Source organism: Tursiops truncatus, chromosome 21, assembly GCF_011762595.2.
Source record: "Tursiops truncatus isolate mTurTru1 chromosome 21, mTurTru1.mat.Y, whole genome shotgun sequence".
Lineage (NCBI taxonomy): Eukaryota > Metazoa > Chordata > Mammalia > Artiodactyla > Delphinidae > Tursiops > Tursiops truncatus.
In genome coordinates, this window is record NC_047054.1 from 16730101 (window position 1) to 16749768 (window position 19668).

General features: G+C 39.9%; 1 protein-coding gene and 1 long non-coding RNA gene across 4 annotated transcripts in view; one reads left to right on the forward strand and one right to left on the reverse strand.

Annotated features, from left to right (window-relative positions):
• Positions 1-15005, reverse strand: part of LOC141277533 (uncharacterized) — a 68413-nt gene extending 53408 nt beyond the window's left edge. Inside the window, exons 1-3 of one of the 2 annotated variants that reach the window (XR_012329044.1) lie at positions 14593-15005; positions 9563-9749; positions 6544-7088 (exon numbers count right to left, since the gene is read on the reverse strand). This is a non-coding gene — a long non-coding RNA (uncharacterized lncRNA). Of the gene's footprint in view, positions 1-6543; positions 7089-9562; positions 9750-14592 lie in introns of those variants that run through there. The other variant, XR_012329043.1, reaches the window with a different exon arrangement.
• Positions 15006-15114: 109 nt separating this feature from the next.
• ASAH1 (N-acylsphingosine amidohydrolase 1) overlaps positions 15115-19668 on the forward strand; it is a 42476-nt gene continuing 37922 nt past the window's right edge. Inside the window, exon 1 of one of the 2 annotated variants that reach the window (XM_073798750.1) lies at positions 15115-15271. In XM_073798750.1, the coding sequence (XP_073654851.1) occupies positions 15194-15271 (78 nt within the window). In that variant the 5' untranslated portion in view covers positions 15115-15193. The remainder of the gene's footprint in view (positions 15272-19668) is intronic. The other variant, XM_019921339.3, reaches the window with a different exon arrangement.

Sequence of the window (19668 nt, forward strand, 5' to 3'; positions counted from 1 at the left end):
GATTAAAAATAGGCATCGCCTGCCCTCATGGAGTTTATACACTAGTGAAGGAGGACAACAAATGAATAAAAATTGCAGGTAATAGGTGAGTGTTCCTTCCCTGTTTCCAGCATTGCACTTTATAGAACCCCCATTATGCAATGAAGTTAGTCTGGGAGAGTGGCAGAGATCAAGAATGAATGTTTTTACATATAGTCATGTGGTGCACATTTTTCCATCTTGTGCATGAGCCGTTATCATGAGGAATTTTGGTTAAGGCACTATCAAAATCAAGATACATTCTGATCAAACATTCCCCTGATTTACTAGTTTAGTAACCTTATCAAAAGGAAGGTTATATACAATAAAAGCACAAACAAAAAGCTCCCCACACCCAATTTTGACTGCTCACGCATTTTCAGATTAGATCATTTTGATTTTTCTATCTTCAAGTTCACTGACTTTCTCTTATCTCTAAACTGCTATTAAACCCAACTGATGATTTTTTAATCTCAGACACTATTTTTCACTTCTAGAATCCATTTGATCTTGTGGTTATTGCTACTGTTGTTATAATTTCTTTTTCTCTGCTGAAATTTCTTATCCATTCATTAAAAGTCTTTTTTTGGTGTTTTTGTTGTTAGGCAGAATTATAATAGCTACCTTAAAAATCCTTGTCTTCTAATTCCAACATCTGGGTCATCTCAGGATGTCACCACTGATTGCCTTTTCTTTTTAGTATGTTTCTTCATACTGTATCCTGGACATTGTGAATAATACATTATAGAAACTGTGGATTCTGTTTTGTCCTTCTGAAGAATCTTTGTTGTTTAGTAGGCAGTTAATATGATTGACCTCAAGCTCCAAATTCTATCTCCCCACAGTGGGCTACAGCTGAAATATCCTTTCAGTTCTTTCAGTTTTAGCTGGGCTGCTTGAAGTCTGCCCCAAAGATTTGGAGTTCTGAGATCAGTGAGAGATTTAGGCAGTATGGCTACTCTCTGTGGCTTTCTTCTTTTTTCAGGATTTCCTCCTCACTTTCTAGACTCTGGTTACTTGAACTCTGTCCTCAGATTCCTCAACTACTAATACTAAAAGTTTCTATATGAGTTTTAATGGCACTGCCTGGGGCCTGCCCTAAGTTGAAAAAATGTTGAAAATATGATTCCCTTCTTACTAGAATTAACTCCCCTCAAGTTTCTGCGTACTTTTGGTCACTCTCCATTACCTTTAGATAATTTTTAATATTTTGTCCAAAGTTTAATTTTTGCGTGTGTGAGAGGGTTAGTCTAGTCAAGCTACTCCACCATGACATGCTCGAACTCTTACTTTTTCCTTGCCCTCTTCCCAAATTAAGGACCTGTCTGGACTTTCCTAGATACAGATACAAAACTCACCAACATCCTACAGAAATAAGTTAATAAAGAAATCATTAAAATCAATGAATACATTCATACATCTTAAAATAGGCCTGAATTCCTAAAATGGACTCAGCATACCAGATGACCCAGTACCCACCCAAATGCTACGGAGTTCCTGGGTCAGCTCTAGTGTAGAGCTAATCAGGGCATGGGTTCAACTCCTTATTGTAGGAATTATATTTACTCAGTTATTCTAAACTCTTATAACACAGAAGAATATATTAAAATATGCTAGCTTAACATCATATTTTATTAACCAAATTATTATGACATGATAGCTTTCATAACGGGTGAAAAACATCAAAAATTACTTTTCAAGATATTGTTCTTTTATGGTATTATTATCATCAATATTAGCCTAAGGAGATTAATGCAGGTAACCTCTGTGATAATTTTTTCAAGCTCACTCATCTTGAAATCCATTTCATTTAATTAAAAGATTAGAAACAAAATGAGAAAAAGAACAATTTCATACCTTTACTTCCCTTTTCCTCACCCACCTATTAGTTTAAAGGCTTTTTTTTAATGCATATTTTATTAAGTGAACTGGATGGTGTTAAGGCAGGTTTTGCTTTATGACATTTCCTGTGTACTTTACCCCAGGAAAATCTCTGGCACTATTTGATGTATTTCTGTTTAATTTTTTGCCACTGGGCTACTTAAAACATTACAGAGGCTTATTTTCCAAGATGGAGAAAAAACAAGCCTTCTTTCCATTTGGCCTTGTGTTTCAACCCTGCCTTTGTATTTCATTAAAAAAAAAAACAGATTTTCTTTTCAGACTGCACAGCAAGGACTTATAAATTAAAATCTGCAGGTGTTCTTCTTACAGTGTTCTGCAAACCTAATGAGGTTCTGCAATCCTGTTAGTGCTGCTAGTAGAGAAAAAGGGGCATAGCACTACTTATTAGTGTTTATTTTTCCATCATGCTATTTCCTAATTCTGGTCCTTAGATACTAAGTGGAATCGTAAGGAAGAGAACAAAGAAAACAGAGCATGTCTCTTTACTCCTTTAGAAAGGTGTAAATGTAAATATAAATAGACTCCAAGGTAAGGAATCAAGTCATGACTTCTAACCTTAGTTCCCTAACCACACCACCTGACAAAATTAAGTTGTATAGTTGTAGTCATTCACATGGGGGGAAAATAGGCAATGTCTTCTCATGTCTTATTTTTTCTTTATTATCCCTTATGCTTGTGTAAGTACTATTCCCTGTTTGTTTTTTCTTTATCCTGCTAAATATAATCCCCCAAGGCTTTTTGTTTGTTTGTTTTGTTTGTTTTTTTACCTGATACCAGAAAAAAACCAGGGAAAACTTAAAATTAAGATAATAGTTTAGCAGGCCACCAGCATTCATACAGTCTGATGCTACCTGTGCATGCAAAATGGCTTTCTAAAGTGTGGTGACTTGTCTGGAAATCGCCAGTGGACCTCAGACCAATCTAGGCTGTCGTGCAGCTCCTCAGCCCTAAATCCTAGTATAGATCAGCTTTAAAGCAGAGCAGCAGGAATTGTTTAAATATATCCCTTCCTACTGTTGTTCAGGAAAATAATTTTTCCCCAAATTCCTACAGATACAGAACCTTCTTGTATGCTCCCTTGTTTTTCATTTTTAGCCCAAAAATCCTCTCTAGAAGCCCTTCTGTACATCCATCACTGCCTCTTCAACCTCTCCCACCTCTCCACCTATGATTACCAACTCTTCTTTTTCCATGTTCCTTTTACTGCCATAGCCTCATTTCACACCAGTGTGCCCTTTCCATAATGTAGAAAAATGGACGAAAACTTAAGCATTTAGCAGAAGGTAAACAAAAATTTCTAATAGACAAATTTCCTCTTGACTCTCCCATGAAAATGCCCCTTCTGACTTTTTCCACGCTGAATTCAGCTCTCATCCCAGTGCACCCAGTTAGAGAATCATATACTAGAGCCCAAGTACCAGTTTTGAAGCTTCTCATTACCCCTCTCCATCAACTCAGGCCTTGTAGCACATACCATCCACACCCATTACCAATGCAGTTCTACACTGCTGTACATCAGGGTCCTCGACCCACACGGAACCTAGTTCCCGGTCTTTCTCTTCACTGAGCCTCCCATCCTCTGTTTCACTGACTTCAGCATTGACACTCTCACGACGATTCATTCCAAAGATTCTGTCGACTCAGCTCAGCTGATCTTTTGCTCCACCTTAAATTATCTACAGACCAGCAAGGTTAAACACTGCTTCTGCTACACCTTCATCCTGCATTGGAAATCCTTATCTCTAACTCTGAATGACACTCCAGGAGCATGACTGTTCATTCTTTTACCAAGTACACTTTTCATTTTTAAAAGTTTTGAAATATACCTTCTCAGTTCCAAGCCCTCTCTTACTATTAGATTTAATTTTCTTGCAGTTAGTGTTTTATTTCTAAACCTAATAAATGATTTGCTTTTTAATACATTATTTTATAGTTACTGAATTCATAGAATATAAAGTATCATTTTTCAATCCAATACTAATATTTTCTTACAACAAAGAAACATATAACAAATATATTACCTCTAAGAAATTCCACATCTTGCCCAATTCCAACTGTAATCAGGACCCTCAGTTTTCTCTTTAATATTAGAAAATTACTAATCAATTCACCATGTGTAAATAAGAAGTGAATAAAAAGTCATTTTATAGGTCTAAGAACACATTTACTATTTTTCCTTCTGCTTTCTGCCTCCCCCCACTATTCTAATGCATACCCAGGAGTTGGGGGGGTATGGTGCTAATAGACCTACCATTAACTACACAGAGTCACAAAATAATCAGTACTAAACGCACTGACTTCTTTCTTCTTTCTTGGGATTTCTCATCTCACTCATATCAAACCCAGGAGAAGTGGGGTAGTTTCACCATGATTTTACAAAACCAGGGCTTGCATTTTCAGTAATATAGCAGATTAGACACCATGAATGGCACTCCTTATTAAAACAACTAATACACTGGGTGAAATATTTTAAATATCTTTTAAAACACCACTCATCCACACAAAAGAAAGGAAGCTACAGATATCAAACAAAGGGAAAACAGTAACCCACAGAGATGAATGAGGACCAAACCTCACTCTCACCTGGAAGTTTCTTCCAAATCCTGGAGACTGAGCTTTTGCTTTGACAAGTGTCCAAGATATGGGAGGTAGGAGCCTGGACTCACCCAGGAGGGAATCTATGACTATAAAGGGCTATGCCTTCAAGGGTAACAGTGCATGAGAAATAAATCTTATTGCACAGAGGTGGGTGACAAAGAAAGTTTTTCTTTTGTTTGGCACTGAGTAGAAGGAAAGGAAAAAAATAAAAATACACAGAGAAACAAAGAACCATTCATGAGAATCAGGAGAAGCAAAAACAAAAATTAATCATCAAATGTATAATATTAAATAACTATACTTGACATGTTTAAAGAAATAAAACTTATTTCTGGGATATAAGCAGGAAATAAGAGATTATGGGACTTCCCTGGTGGCGCAGTGGTTGAGAATCCGCCTGCCAATGCAGGGACACAAGTTCGATCCCTGGTCCGGGAAGAACCCACATACTGCGGAGCAACTAAGCCCGTATGCCACAACTACTGAGGCTGCGCTCTACAGCCCGCGAGCCATAACTACTGAGCCCCCGTGCCACGGCTACTGAAGCCCATGTGCCTAGAGCCCATGCTCCACAACAAGAGAAACCACCACAACGAGAAGCCCATGCAGTGCAACGAAGAGTAGCCCCTGCTCGCCACAACTAGAGAAAGCCTGTGTGCAGCAACAAAGACCCAACACAGCCAAAAAATAAATTAATTTTAAAAAAACCCTCATTAAAAAAGTTTATAAAAAGACTAAGAAGATTTGAAACAAGAACTTAATAAAAATAAGAACTTAAAAAAATTAAAAACATAATTAAAAATTCAGTGGATGGATTAAACATCAGATTAAACAAAAGCAAAGAAAAAAATAATGAGCCAGAATATAACTGAGTAATTGATCCCAAATACGGCTCACAGAGACAAGGAGATAGAATATACAATGAAATAAAGATCGAGAGACACAGAACATGATGAGAATGTCTAATATATGCCTACTTCAGGTACAAAAAGGAGGTAATAAAAAGAATGAGAAAGAGATAATAGACATAACAACTGAGAACTTTTCAGACATCATATCTTGGCATACCAGTGAATCCCAAACATGATAAATAAAGATACACACCTAAACACATTACGGTGAAAATACAGAATTACAGAGAAAAAAGTTTCATCTTAAAAGCAGCTGGAAAGAAAAGAGTGATCACTCCAAAACTTCAGCAATTCAGCTGATGGCTAGCTTCTCACTAGCAGATATGAAGCCAGAAAACAGCAGAGGAGTATTTTCCATGAGCTGAGAGAAAAAAATTGTCAACCTAGAATACTATAATCTATGAAACTATCTTTCAAGAATAAGAGAAAAGCACTAAAGCAGAATAAAGACACTGTCAACATAAAAATTGAGAGCATTTATCACCATTAGATGACCATTAAGAGAAGTCTAGGTAGAACAAAAATGATCCCAGAGGGAAGGTCAGAGGTATAATAAGAAATGTGAAGCAAATATACTGAAGATAATAATGAGTAAAGTATTTATAAGATATGAAAAACAATTGTGAATGAATCAAAAAAAAAAGATAGCCAAAAAATTTTTAAATAGGCAAAAGACACAAACAGATATGACATGGATTGAATGTTTATGTTCCCCCAAAATTCATATGTTGAAACCTAATTGCCAATGTGATGGTATTCGTAGGTGAGGTTATAGAGAAAAGACGGTGGTCTATGAACCAGGTAGCAGGCCCAGACCAGATAGCAAATGTGCCAGCACCTTGATCTTGCACTTTTCAGCCTCTAGAACTGCAAGAAACAAATTTCTGTTGTTTATAAGCCACCAAGTCTATGGTAGTTTGTAATAACAGCCCAAGCCACTCAAGATAAAGCCCATAAATACATGAGAAAATATTTAACCTTATCAACAATGGTATATAGGTAGGTAATCTTTAACACTTGGCTCTCCAAAGGGGAAAGCCCTGATTTGTAATGTTTGCTGATTTCCATGGGGTAAATATCATATGATGAATCAAACGACCAACATGATGTCACTGAACACAATCACACTGTGATGTCACTGGCTCATGAGAGCCCACCCCAACACTGCAAAATAAAACTACAGTGAGACAGCATTTGCAGCCACCAGACTAGTAAAAATTTAAAAGTCAGTCAATACCAGAGTTGGCAAATATATGAAACACTAGGAACTCTAATCCACTGTTTGTGGTAGTAAATAGGGTTAATCGCTTTGGCTGAATATATGCATATCCTACAACTCACAGATACCACTCCTTCAGATCTTTGTATTTTAGGTACAGAAGCAATATTAACATCCAGGATTAGATTTGGTCTTTTCCTACATGATCCTGATAAAATGAAGTATAGGATTATGGTTGGTTTGGTTGTGCTTCTTGTATCTTTAATCAAACAACAACAACAAGATCCCTAAAACTTTATTTTAGAGCCTGAAGAATAGAAAGAAAGCTTATCTCTGAGACATTCTGAGATAAAAGCCAAGGTGTCTTACCCTAGGTCCTTGACCCAGTCCTTTTTCTAGAACTCACACTTCTTCCAAAGCCCATCACAAATTGGAGACTTGAGAGAGAAAGAGAGAGAGAAAATGAAAGAAATGTGATTGAGGGAAGAGAAGGGAAGGATAGGCTTGTAGAACCCCAGTTAGCACTTGAATGCATTCCCCACAAAGTATTGTTACTTACAGAAGTTAGGATCCTGAGCTCTGTAAGTAATAAGTCACTTAATCATCATATATGTATTCTACACCATCATTATGTCAGGAATTGTGCTGGATATTGCAGATACCATGATAACAACATACACATGACCCCTGTCTTGAAAGGGTTTATAGATTAAGGAAGGCAGACTTTAAACAAATAGTAATTAATCAAATAACTACGTGTGCAAAGGACAAGGAAAAGTACAGGATATCTGAGAATTGATTAACAGGGTATCAAAACTTGGTTTGGAAAGATGTAAGTCAGGGAAGCCTTTGCTAAGGAAGATACAACTTAAGCAGAACTCTCAGGAGTTATATGTGTGAAGGCGGCGTGAGAAAGAATATTCCATGCATAGAAAGCCAGTGAGTAGGTACACTAAGGTGGGAAAAAGCATAGTATTTTGGAAAAATTGCATTAAGGGAATGAGCGAGCAGGTGTGATAAGCAATAATTCCTTCCAGAGAGGAAGTCAGAAGCAATCCAGCTTCTAAGCAGAGCCTTCTGAGCTATGGTTGAGAATGCGGGACTTGACTGTAAGAGTAATGGGAAATCACTGAAAGATATTAAGTGGGGAAGTGAGAACATGCGTGAAGAAGAAAAGACATCTGAAGACCAGGCTCTGGGGCACCCCACATAAAAAGGTCAGTTGATGAGTAGAAACCAACGGAGGATATTGAAGACGTGTCCAGTGAGGAATATAAGAATCAAAGAAGAGTGTTATTCCAGAAGCAAAATCAAGTAAGTGTTCCAATGTCTAAGATATGACAATGGAATTGGGCATTTGAGGTAAAATACAGAACATTGCAAGGGAAGAGGTCGAGAAACCGAGAAAAACCAGAATATTGGAAAAATTGTCTTTGTGGAAATTGCTATCACTGAGAATACTGACAGGTATCAAATTTAAAAGAGTGGCAGTGAGCCAGATGTGAAAAATCTTCAAGGGGTGAGGAAAAGCAGGAGCCATCAGAGGTCTACAGATGACCTAGTATGATGGCACCAGCTTCCAAGTCAAGCCAAATGACTGTGAATGTTTTGGGTGTCGGTAACATCAGGTAGGCCATATGAAAGTATCGGTAGTCAACTACTTATTAACCTACAAAAACGGCAGTCTCATATGGTTCAACCCAATATAACTGAATATATAAAACATACATTTGAATTGCAGTTGGCCTCATAAGTTGATATATATTTATGTTCGTGGTATTTTTCAGTTGTAAACTCCCTTTGATTAGGAATTCCTATTTTACTGCATGTGTGTCTTTCATGGCACCTAGTGGTCTGCTTGGTACTTTTAGTAGGTCATTTAGTACTTTTAATATATATATATTACTATAATTGCTACTGCTGACGTATGTTGTCATTTCAGGATAATAATCATTCTCCTCACCTTTCCTGTTTGGGAAATGATTGAGAAATATACACAGGCATTGGGTGGCAATAAACATCAGCTTTACTGCTGATTAAGCTGGAAAAGAGAAAACAACTTGGACCTGAGGCCAAGATGGGATGCCAACTCCTTCTCCTCTGGAATGAATTTATGCACTCAGTCATTTGACAAATGCAAACTGCTTCCCAGGGGCACAGCCAATTTCTAACATGACAGGGAGTAAACTGAGGGCAGAGTAGGCCAGGTTGGGGGGCAGCAGATGCAAGTACATACAAAAGGCTCCATTTTTTTTTACTACCTTCTCTCAATGTCTCCCAGAGCCACCCTTTCATGATGCTTTCTTCAAAGTCTTCACAGCCATGACATTAACATAGTATTTTAAAAATTTGTTGGATAGGTGCCAATTTTGGAAGATGTAGTCAAAGACAGCAATTACTTCCCCCTCCACTCTTGTCATCCAGGACTTACCACTGTGGGCACACAGATCTGAGTGAGAGAGCTAGAGAAGTCAGGCCACACATGTGCAGTGACCCATCCAGCTATTTACCAATTAGGTAAGTCACTCTTTCCCTAGGGAAACATGAATTAAAGGTATTGGGGAGAAAGGTGGAAATTTTCTCCCCCAAGACATCTGATGGTTTTTTTTTTTTTTTTAACATCTGACAGTTTTGTAAGGCCTAAAGCTTATACAATTTGGATGGTCCTCTTTAAAGACAAGAATACAAAATTACAAGTGTAAAATTGGGTAGAAGGTTTGGAAGATGCCTGAGCAAGTGAAGGTCCTGAAACTTAAGCGTTATAGCTTTAAAAATTCTCCTCTGCTCTTCAGAAGGTAGACATATCTATTTTTATGTGTGCATCCCCTAGGATGCTATTAGATACAACAATTCAACTTGCAAGCAAACCAACTTGAACTGGCTTCAATAATAAAGAAGAGTAGTGGCTTACCATAATTAAGAGTCCAGTTGTTGGACAGGCTCTGTGTTTGGTCATCTATCAGCTTAATGTCATAATGACCCAGTTTCTTTCCTTCTCTCCTCTGTGCTGTCCACAGTACCTATTCATCCTTAGGCAGCTCCCTTCAAGTTTACAGCATGAATGCCAGCAGCAATGGAGACTAATAGCTTACTCTTTCCTGGTAAAAGAGAAAGGACAATTGCCTCAATCATAGAGCAAAAACCCTGAGATTCAAACCATGGCCTACTGAATTCAAGAGTCCGAGTGACTAAGGCCGAAGCCAAGCATGGTGGCAAGAGGACTAGGGTAACCTTAAACATCAGGCCAACCCGGGCCCACCTCCAGAGATGAGGCTAAGGATGGGGACACGGTTCATCCAAATCGCATGTCTGCTGTATAATGGAGGAGTGGAACTGAGGTTGGCAAAACATCCACAATATTAAACCAGAGGGTAGAGCATGGAATTAGTTAAATCTATTGATATTTTACAAAATAGTCATTTGATTTACATTTTCCCTTCCATCTTCATTTTTCTCTCCCACAAGACAAAGCCCCAGGGCAGGGATCATTTGTTCGCTAGTTACCCAGCACCTAGAGTAAGTACTCAGAGTTTACTGAGGGAAAAGTGCATTTACCACAAACTTATGAGAAACAACTGGTGGGAAGCATTAAATAGGTAATTATAATGGTTTATGTAAAATGGAACTATGCAGGAATATGAAGTCAGAACAAGAAAAAAAGATTTAGAGATTATTGAATTTGAACTGAATTGACGAATAATTTTCAGGTCAGAACTATATGTCTTATCAAAGAAAGTAGAAATAGACAAAAGGATTTTTTTGTAAAGTGTCTCTTCAGATTCTTACATGTCTGTGGTACCAGGGGTTCAGTAAGACATCAAAAATGATTAACAAAGTAACAGAAAGATAAGTGCAAAATAAAGGATAATTAAGATAACCTTTTGATTTTTTTTTTTTTTTTTTTTTTTTGCAGTATGCGGGCCTCTCACTGCTGTGGCCTCTCCCGCTGTGGAGCACAGGCTCCAGATGCGCAGGCCCAGCGGCCATGGCTCACAGGCCCAGCCGCTCAGCGGCATGTGGGATCCTCCCAGACCGGGGCATGAACCCGTGTCCCCCGCATCAGCAGCCGGACTCTCAACCACTGTGCCACCAGGGAAGCCCAACCTTTTGATTTTGACATTACATGGGGGGCAATTAGATTAAATGTGAGCAATTAATTTATAGTTTTGTAATGGAATAAAATATCATTATACCTTGAGCCAAAGGTAATAATTTGACATATTTTTCTTTATAAAAGTAAAACATAAAGCAAGTAATCTTGCTTAGTGTGATAAATAAAGCTCCTGGAGGAAAAGAATCATGTAACAGTTTTGCAAGATTTCTGATTTCCCATCTATTTCATCTTTCATTCTCTAGATTCCTTCCTGAAAATATGGATAAAAATCAAAGCTTTGAAACTCAGATTACATTTTAGATATACTAAGTCTTTTCTTCTTAATTAAACAATTCATTGGTAAATACTTCTGGTAAAATTTTTTTAATTTATTATTTTTAAAATTTTTTATTTATTTTTTTGGCCACACCGCGTGGCTTGCAAGATCTTAGTTCCCTGACCAAGGATTGAACCCAGGTCCCCTGTAGTGAGAGCTCAGGAGTCCTCACCACTGGACTGCCAGGGAATTCCCTAAAATGTTTTTTTTTTTTTTTTAAACTGGAACATTATTTCCATATTTCTTTTTTAGTGCAAACCTTTGAACATTCAGTTTTATTAAATCAAGTCATACCTGTTCTAGGTAATGTGTTATGTGCGGTAGATTTCATTAAGGGTTGGGTGATTAGACTGCAATGATTTTAAATCACCTCAGGAACCCAGGTAGGAGATTAGAAAAGGTCCACAGCTTGCCAAGAACTTCAGCTATTCTGATAAACAATTCGATTCTGATGCTGACTCTTGCACATTAAATATGTTATCCAAGTCTTACACCTGATGCTTGCTGTGAAGATAGTATTTGAACCACCCTTCCTGCCGACATAATCATTCCTTTGTACACTTAAATACCATTTCCATGAATATGTCAGTGTGCCATAAACCATAGCAAAGTTTCCTATAGCCACATGCTTTGCCTTGGCCTTCCGTACATTTCTAGTACTGAAGAATCGAGTAGATTAAGAAAAATGATGTAGGTGTAAGAAAAAAATGCATAGGGCTTCCCTGGTGGCGCAGTGGTTGAGGGTCCGCCTGCCGATGCAGGGGACACAGGTTCATGCCCTGGTCCGGGAGGATCCCACGTGCCGCGGAGCGGCTGGGCCCGTGAGCCATGGCCGCTGAGCCTGCGCGACCAGAGCCTGTGCTCCTCGGTGGGCGAGGCCATAGCAGTGAGAGGCCCGCGTACCGGGAAAAAAAAATAAAGCATAAAATGGTATAATTTTAGGGAAGTAGGTTTAAATTTTAATTTGCCTGAAAATAGAATCAATGGTATATAATAGGACTTTGAAAGTTAAATGCAAAGTTATATGAAAATTAGAATTTTTCATGCCTAAGAATATCATGCTAATTGACGTAAATTTTCTGTATAAAGATTCTGATTTTGCCAGACCATCTAACCAGCAATTAATATCCTCTTACAGGGAAAAAATGTGTTTGGTGACATGTTTAAAGTGCTCTCAGTAGTATTTAAGATGAATGATCTTCAAGGATGTGGAGAAAAGGAAACCCTCATACGCTGTTGGTGGGAATGTAAATTGCTGAAGCCACTGTGGAAAAGAGTATGGAGGTTTCTCCAAAAACTAAGAATAGAACTACTATATAATCTAGCAATTCCACTCCTGGCTATATACCCCCAAAAAAACAAAAACACTAATTTGAAAAGATACATGCACCCCTATGTTTATAGCAGCATTATTTATAATGGCCAAGGTATGGAAGCAATCTAAGTATCCATCAAGATGAACAGATAAAGAAGTAGTGGCATATATATACAATGGAATACTACTCAGCCATAAAATAGAAGGAAATTTTGCCATTTGTAGTAATATGGATGGATTTTGAGGGCATAATGCTAAGTGAAATAATACAGAGAAATATATATACTGTATAATATCACTTAATGTGGAGTCTAAAAAATAAAACAAACTAGGGAATAAAACAAAAAACAAGCAGACTCAAAGATATAGAGAACAAACTAGTGGTTACCAGCTGGGGAGAAGGGAAAGGGGAGAGGCAATAATGGGATTATATGAAATCATGTGCATGAAACTTTTGAGAACTGTAAAGCACGGGCTTCCCCGGTGGCGCAGTGGTTGAGACTCCGCCTGCCGATGCAGGGGACACGGGTTTGTGCCCCGGTCCGGGAAGATCCCACATACCGCGGAGCGACTTGGGCCTGTGAGCCATGGCCGCTGAGCCTGCGCGTCCGGAGCCTGTGCTCCGCAACGGGAGAGGCCACAACAGTGAGAGGCCCGCGTACAGCAAAAAAAAAAAAAAACCGTAAAGCACCATAGAATTTAAAGAATCTTTCATTCAATAAAAAAAATGTTTTTAAAGATGAATGATCTTCAAACCAAATAGCTACTTATACAAAAGATGGGAATCCTCTACTTCTTTTTTCTTTTTTTTCAGACTTATTTTAAGGTCCAAGATAATTCAACCTATTTACACATTTGCACAGAGAAGCCCAGGTCTTTACAATAGCTCCTTATACCCTATATAATCTGCCCTACCCCCCTTACCTCTCAGACTTCTACTTTTTTTACCCCCTCTTCCTTCTGCTCTACACACACTGACTTCCTCGCTGTAGCCAAACATGCCAGGCACATTCTCACTGTCAACCCTTTGCCCCAGCTGCTCCCTCTGCCTGGAATACTCTTCCCTAGGCATCCACAAAACTAACTTCTTCACCTCCTTCAAATCTCTGCTCAAACATCACTTTCTCAATAATCCTTGTCCTGTTCATCTTACTTAACATTGTGACTCTCCCTACTCTTGATCCCCCTTACTCTGCTTTTTCTCTATAACATTTATTACCTTGCAACATCCTATATAAATTTTCTCGGGTATGATGTTTATTGTCCATTTCTCATCTAGAATGTAATCCTCATGAGGGAGGAACCTCCTGTCTTTTTTGTTCCCTGCTTATTCCCAATGTTTGGAAAAATGATTAGCACATTGTAGGTGGACAGTAAATATTTTTCAATTAATGAACATTTCTATGATCTGCTTGCTCACTTTTCAATCAGGAACCACTGATATGTTTCAAAATCATGTGATATGTTTCAAAAGTCAAACTTCCTCCTCAGAGACAGGAACCCTGTCATTTACCAAAAACCAAACAAACAAACAAAAAACCCTAGGAAAACAGCCTTCAAACACCAATTCTCGTTTCCCAATCTCCAGCAAAAGGATTGTTTGGTTTTTCTAACCAAGTAATACAAATGGGTAAAATTGCAATTTCAAACACACACAAGAAAAAAAAGAATATATTAAGATTTTAGTGATAGTATTCTGAGTTTTACTAAAGCATTTAAAAAAAAAAAAGGTAGTTGGATTTCAAAGAGGCTCAATCAGAAAGTAGAACCCAGAGGGTAGGAATTCCTGTTGGACTTCTAAGTAACTCATCCTACTAGGGCGACGGCGTCCATACAAGGGACGAATGCCAAGCAAATACATCTGTAAAGCTGTTTTTCAGGTGCGAAAGCCTACCCTCCTCCCAGGTTCACCCCCGGCTCTGCCAACCAGAAGCGTTTCATCAGTCAAGTGAAAACACACAGCTGCTTCCCATCAGTGAAGGAAGGTTCGCGGCTCTACCTGGACATTCCACCTGTTGTCTAAGTGCAAGGAACTGAAGCCTAAATTCTGTGCCTTGTCAGCTCGGCTGCTAAAGTCTAAATGGGTAATTCACAGTCTTTACTATCCGTGAGAATTAATTATCCCCCCTCCCGGGTATCCCCCCGCCTCGACACCTGTTCGGGGACCCCACGGTCAGGACGAAAAACCTCACTCACTTCGGCCCTGCCCTTCTTAGAGCGCAAAGACGGGTCGCGTTTGCGGGCTACGCCGCGTTTTGAGACTCTCGTGGCTTGCGCCCGTTTCCTGGGCTTTTGGTATCGAGCTGCCCAAAGGCGGACTTCGCCCTGGGCTGTTTGCGGACGCTGCACGGCCGCACCCGGCCGAGAAAGGAGTCGGAGAAGGTGCCCAGCCCCAAGCTCGGAGGTGGGCGCGGCCCCTCGTGAAGCAACTCGTCGGCTATAAGTTCCTCAGACGCGCCCGCCGGCGCGAAGCTGGGGCTGGAGCTCGGGCTCGGCGCAACCATTGTTCGCGGAGCAGTGGGGGGGTGGAGGAGACCGACAAACACCACGGTCCTAACGGAAGTGCTGACCCCCATCCTGTGGGTTCGTTCTTCCTCTCGGAAGGCTCCCTTGTCCTGCAGTGCCACCGAAAAGCCCGGCCCTCTCCATCTCCTGCGCGTCCGTCTCCCCCCGCCTCGCGTGGTGCGGTCCAGCCCGCGGGTCACGCGGCGGCGGGGGCGTGGTCTGCTCTGAGCTCAGGTGGTAACTTGTGCGGCCTCTTCTGGCGTCATTTGTAGCGGCGTTCGCAGCAGGAGCGATGATGGGTTGGAGTCGCCTAACCTTCGTCTTACTGAGCGTGACCGTCACCGGCTCGGTGGCGCAGCACGTGCCACCGGTGGGTGAGCTGGCGGCGAGGGCGCGGAGAGGGGCGCGCGGGAGCACGGGGAAGTGGGGTGCCCAGGTGCGGGGCCGGCGGGGCTTGAGGGACACCTAGTCCCGGCAGCATCTTTACAGGGGTCGGTGTTTTCCTGAGCAGAGGTGTGGGTGCAGAGCGGGCTGGGGAATTTCACCCCGGGTCGATTCGGTACAAGCTGGAACAAGGAAACCTTTTGGGGAAATCCTGATCTCTGCGGATTGGTGATTATGATTTGCATACCCTCACGTTTGATGGATTGCATGTGTTCTACCAGTACCAGCCTCCAGCATCCAGAACTGTAAGAGAAAAAGTTCCAGTTGATTTGTGTACATGAGTAAGTGACAAACTTCCTGAGGACTTTGGCATCCTCTGCCTGGTGACGAGGTGCTGAAGGAAAAGTATTAGCTAAGGATCCTGAGGGCCCTGGGAAAGGGCGAGGCATCCCCAGTCAGGGCAATGGGAGCAGCCCAGGCCAACCTAGATGTGAATGCCTGGCCTTTATATCCGAGTCAAGTGAACACTGGGCCTGTGGCTATTTCCCCTTGAGGGAAGTAGCAGGAACACAGACTTGATAACTACAAGAGACAATGAGGGACCAGTTTCACTCTTACTTTGCAAGGGAGGAAGTTGATTCCGAGTGAGAAAATGTCTAGAATCATGACTGAACTCAGGCTTCTGGACATCTGGTCTCGTGGTCTTGCATAATTCTCTTCTTTAAAAGCAATAAGACTGCATTTTTCTTATCAACAGATCCGATAAATAGGAACTTGGGTGCATGTGACCTAAGACTAGGTGAGGATGTTTTTGAATAGTTTAGGTAGAACATTGACTTTGGGAGCAAGGTGTGCATTCTCCTCTTTTATTTTATTTCTCTACGGAGAAAAGCTTTAAGAGTAAGATCATGGTGAGATATTACTCAGCCATTCAAAACTGATACAAGATAAAGCAAGTAAAAGTAGAATACAAAATAGTATACACAGTAATTTCAGTAACAGAAAAATACACAGTATATACATGTGGGTGAGGATTGGAAGGGTATAAGGAAAAATAAAATTAGTCTGCTTTAGTGTGAGTAGGGAGTTAATTTACTTTAAAGTGGTTGGGATTATGGGAATTTTTAAAGAATTTTATACTTTGACACTGTCAATGCTTTCAGCCAAAGACCCCAGGAAACACACCTGTAGTTGAAGAAATTGGGTTTATTATTTTGCAGTGAGTGAGAATGCATGCCATGGGCAACCGTGGGGCCTCTCAGTAAAAGGGCATTAGGAAAAACCTGTTTTATAATTTGGACTTTGTGTGTTTCAGGGGCAGGTCTAAGGAATCGGGGGTTTGCTCTAGATTGGTTGCTTTTAGAAAGTGAGGCAACACTATGGGTAAAGAAGAAACAGTTATTTGTTTAGCAAGAGAAGGAGGTGTTTGGTGTTTAGCGTGTTACACGTACCTTTGTTTTTGTCTGTGCTTAGAGTCATGAAGTGGCCTTGCTTTGTCTCATTTGATCATGTCTCAGATTAACCTTCACTGAGGTGGGTATTCTGTGAGTTGTGCCTAACAAGAGAAGAGAAATGGCCTGGCTTTTGAGTGTCAGAGCAGCAAGTTAATACTGAGAGGTCTAGTTGTGGACCTCAGAACAGTTTCATATATCAATATCTGCCTTTTATTTTCATTGTCAGTACTTTATTTTTTCAAGCAAAAGTACTTTAAAAGGTATTTATAGAACAGGAAAAATCAACAGCCCCTCCATGAATTTCATAGTTCTTATCTGGAACAGTGGTTGTCAAATTCTGGCCTCTGGTGTCAATTTGGGAAGCTGCTTCCACAAGTCTTTAACGAAATGAGAAAAATGAGGCCTTGAAATTATTAATTTAGAATGTTAGCTTTTATTCTGATTATGACCTTCCAATTTTTGTTGTTAAAATGTTCTTTTATGTGTGTGAGTTGTTTTGTTTGTTTTAACATCTTCACTTTGTAGAACAAAAACTGGGACTCCTCTCAGTTTTTTAACTGATCTGGAAAACCTGGGGGCCACTGGCTGACAGGATTTTGGGAACTTCACAGAAATTCAGTGACCTCATCCTTTGACAAGAATAAGCTTTTTTTTTTCATTTTGAATTGTTCTGTGATAAACTGTAGCCACACATAGTAACAAAATATATTTCAAAACTACTTTTGATAAATATGATAGTGGGAACTGGCTTTAAATTACAAACAAAAATCATTGGATTTGGAATGTCTGTGGATTTTGTTTTGTTTTGTTTTTGAGGCGCTTCAGACTATGGCATATTTTAAGGTCTTCTTGAGTTATTTGATTCTATTAAGAGATGGTGGTGACAAGCTATCCCACTTCTGGGTATTTATCCAAAGAAAATGAAAACACTAATTTGAAAAGATATCTGCACCGCCATGTTCATTGCAGCATTATTTACAAGAGCCAAGACGTGGAAACAACATAAGTGCCCATTAATGGATGAATGGATAAAGAAGATGTGATTCTCACTCTCACACACACACACCCACCACACACAATGGAATACTAGTCAGCCATGAAAAAAGATGAAATCTCGCCATATGTAACAACATGTATGGATATTGAAAGTATTATGCTGGGTGAAATAAATCAGATGGAGAAAGACAGATACCGTATCTGTCTAATAAATGAACAAACCAAACAAAAACAAACACATAGATACAGAGAACAGCAGCGTAGTGGTTATCAGAGGGAAAGGGGCAGAGGGAGGGTGAAATGAGTAAAGGGGATCAATTGTATCGTGATGGATGGAAACTAAAATTTTGGTGGTAAGCACTCTGTAGTGTATACAGAAGTAGAAATATAATGTATACTGGAAACTTATGTTATAAACCAATATTATGTCAATAAAAAATAAATTTAAAAAATATTTTAAAAAGAAAGATGGTGGTGACAGAAGTGGTGCAAGAAAATCTGGAGAAGGAGATGGAGATGACATCATCCAGGGCTCTGTAGACCTTGATAAGGATTTTGGAATTCATCCTAAAAACAATGGGAAGCTGTTGACTGGTTTTAAAAAAGATGTGATAAATTTCTCACTTTCAAAAGATCAATTTGGATTGGAAGGGAGCAAGGGTGGATATAAGGAGACTAGTCCAATAGCACAACCCTCCTGACTTACAGGATGGTTGTGCTATTGGAAAAGGAAAGAAGTGGATGGTTCCAGAGAAGATTCGGAGGTAGAATGAGAAGAAGGAGGGGTTGGATGGGGATGAGGGACTGGCACCTTTCTGAAGTGCTCAGCTGGGAGAATAGTGGCATCACTACAGGAATATGAGGAGGGAAGAATGAAGATCATTTTTCACTCTGGTTATGTCGAATTTCAGATGGCACCAAGACATCCAGCAGACCTTTGGGACTGGAGCTCAGAAGAGGATATTGGAAGTCGTAGGCATGTTATTTTGAAGCCCACTGGAGTGAACAATGAGCAGATAGAAGAGAAGAAGAGGCTTAGTGAAAGGCTCAGGGGACATGCATGTGTCAGGTCAGGAAGAACTGGCAAAATTAAAGCTGCAGCCAGAACTGGAGAGCAAGTGTTAGGGACGCTCAGGGGAGAGAGGGACAGGCCACCTGTGTTGAATGCCATTGAGATGTCTAGTATCTGTTGTACTTGGCACCTAGAGGTCATTGGTCACCTTGGCCAGAGCATGTTGGGAGCAGAAAATAGATTGTAGTAGCCTATGGAGTCATCAGAAGGAAAGGAATCAGAGTAGGCGAGATGGCTGTTCTCAGTAATAAATCTAAGCAGATCCCTAAAATGTGTGAAAATTAAACACACTGGCTCAGTAGTGAATTACTGAATCGAACTTATTTTTATGCATCAGCTTTTCAAGTGAGTGATAACGTTGTTGACATTAGCCACTGAATCAGGTTTTAGCAATGATTTTTACAACGTTTTCCCAAATCACTTAAACCCCGTCTGGCCTGGCCAGTTTTACTGTACTGCATTTGTTTTCCACCCAGTACTTTAAAGGAAGGAATACACAGATACCATATGTTTGCTTAGTCAACAAATACTGCACGCCTACTCTGGGCCTGACTGTTACAGATGCTGGGAACAGGTCAGTGAACAAGATAGAGAGGTCTTTGCCCTTATGGAGAGTTTGTTCACATTCCTTTTACCTAAATATTCTCAATTTAATAGGGTACCATTCCATCAAAGGTCAGAAAACAAGTGAAAAACTTTGCATGCTCATTTGAATTTGTTATATATGCAAGAAAACATGCCTTTTCTTATTCAAGTGTGTCTTGAATATGTGTCTGCTCTGTCTTACATAGAGAACACTTTAAGAAACAAATCTTATTTAGAAAATAGTTGTCGGTGAATTAAAGAATTGAATTGAAATTG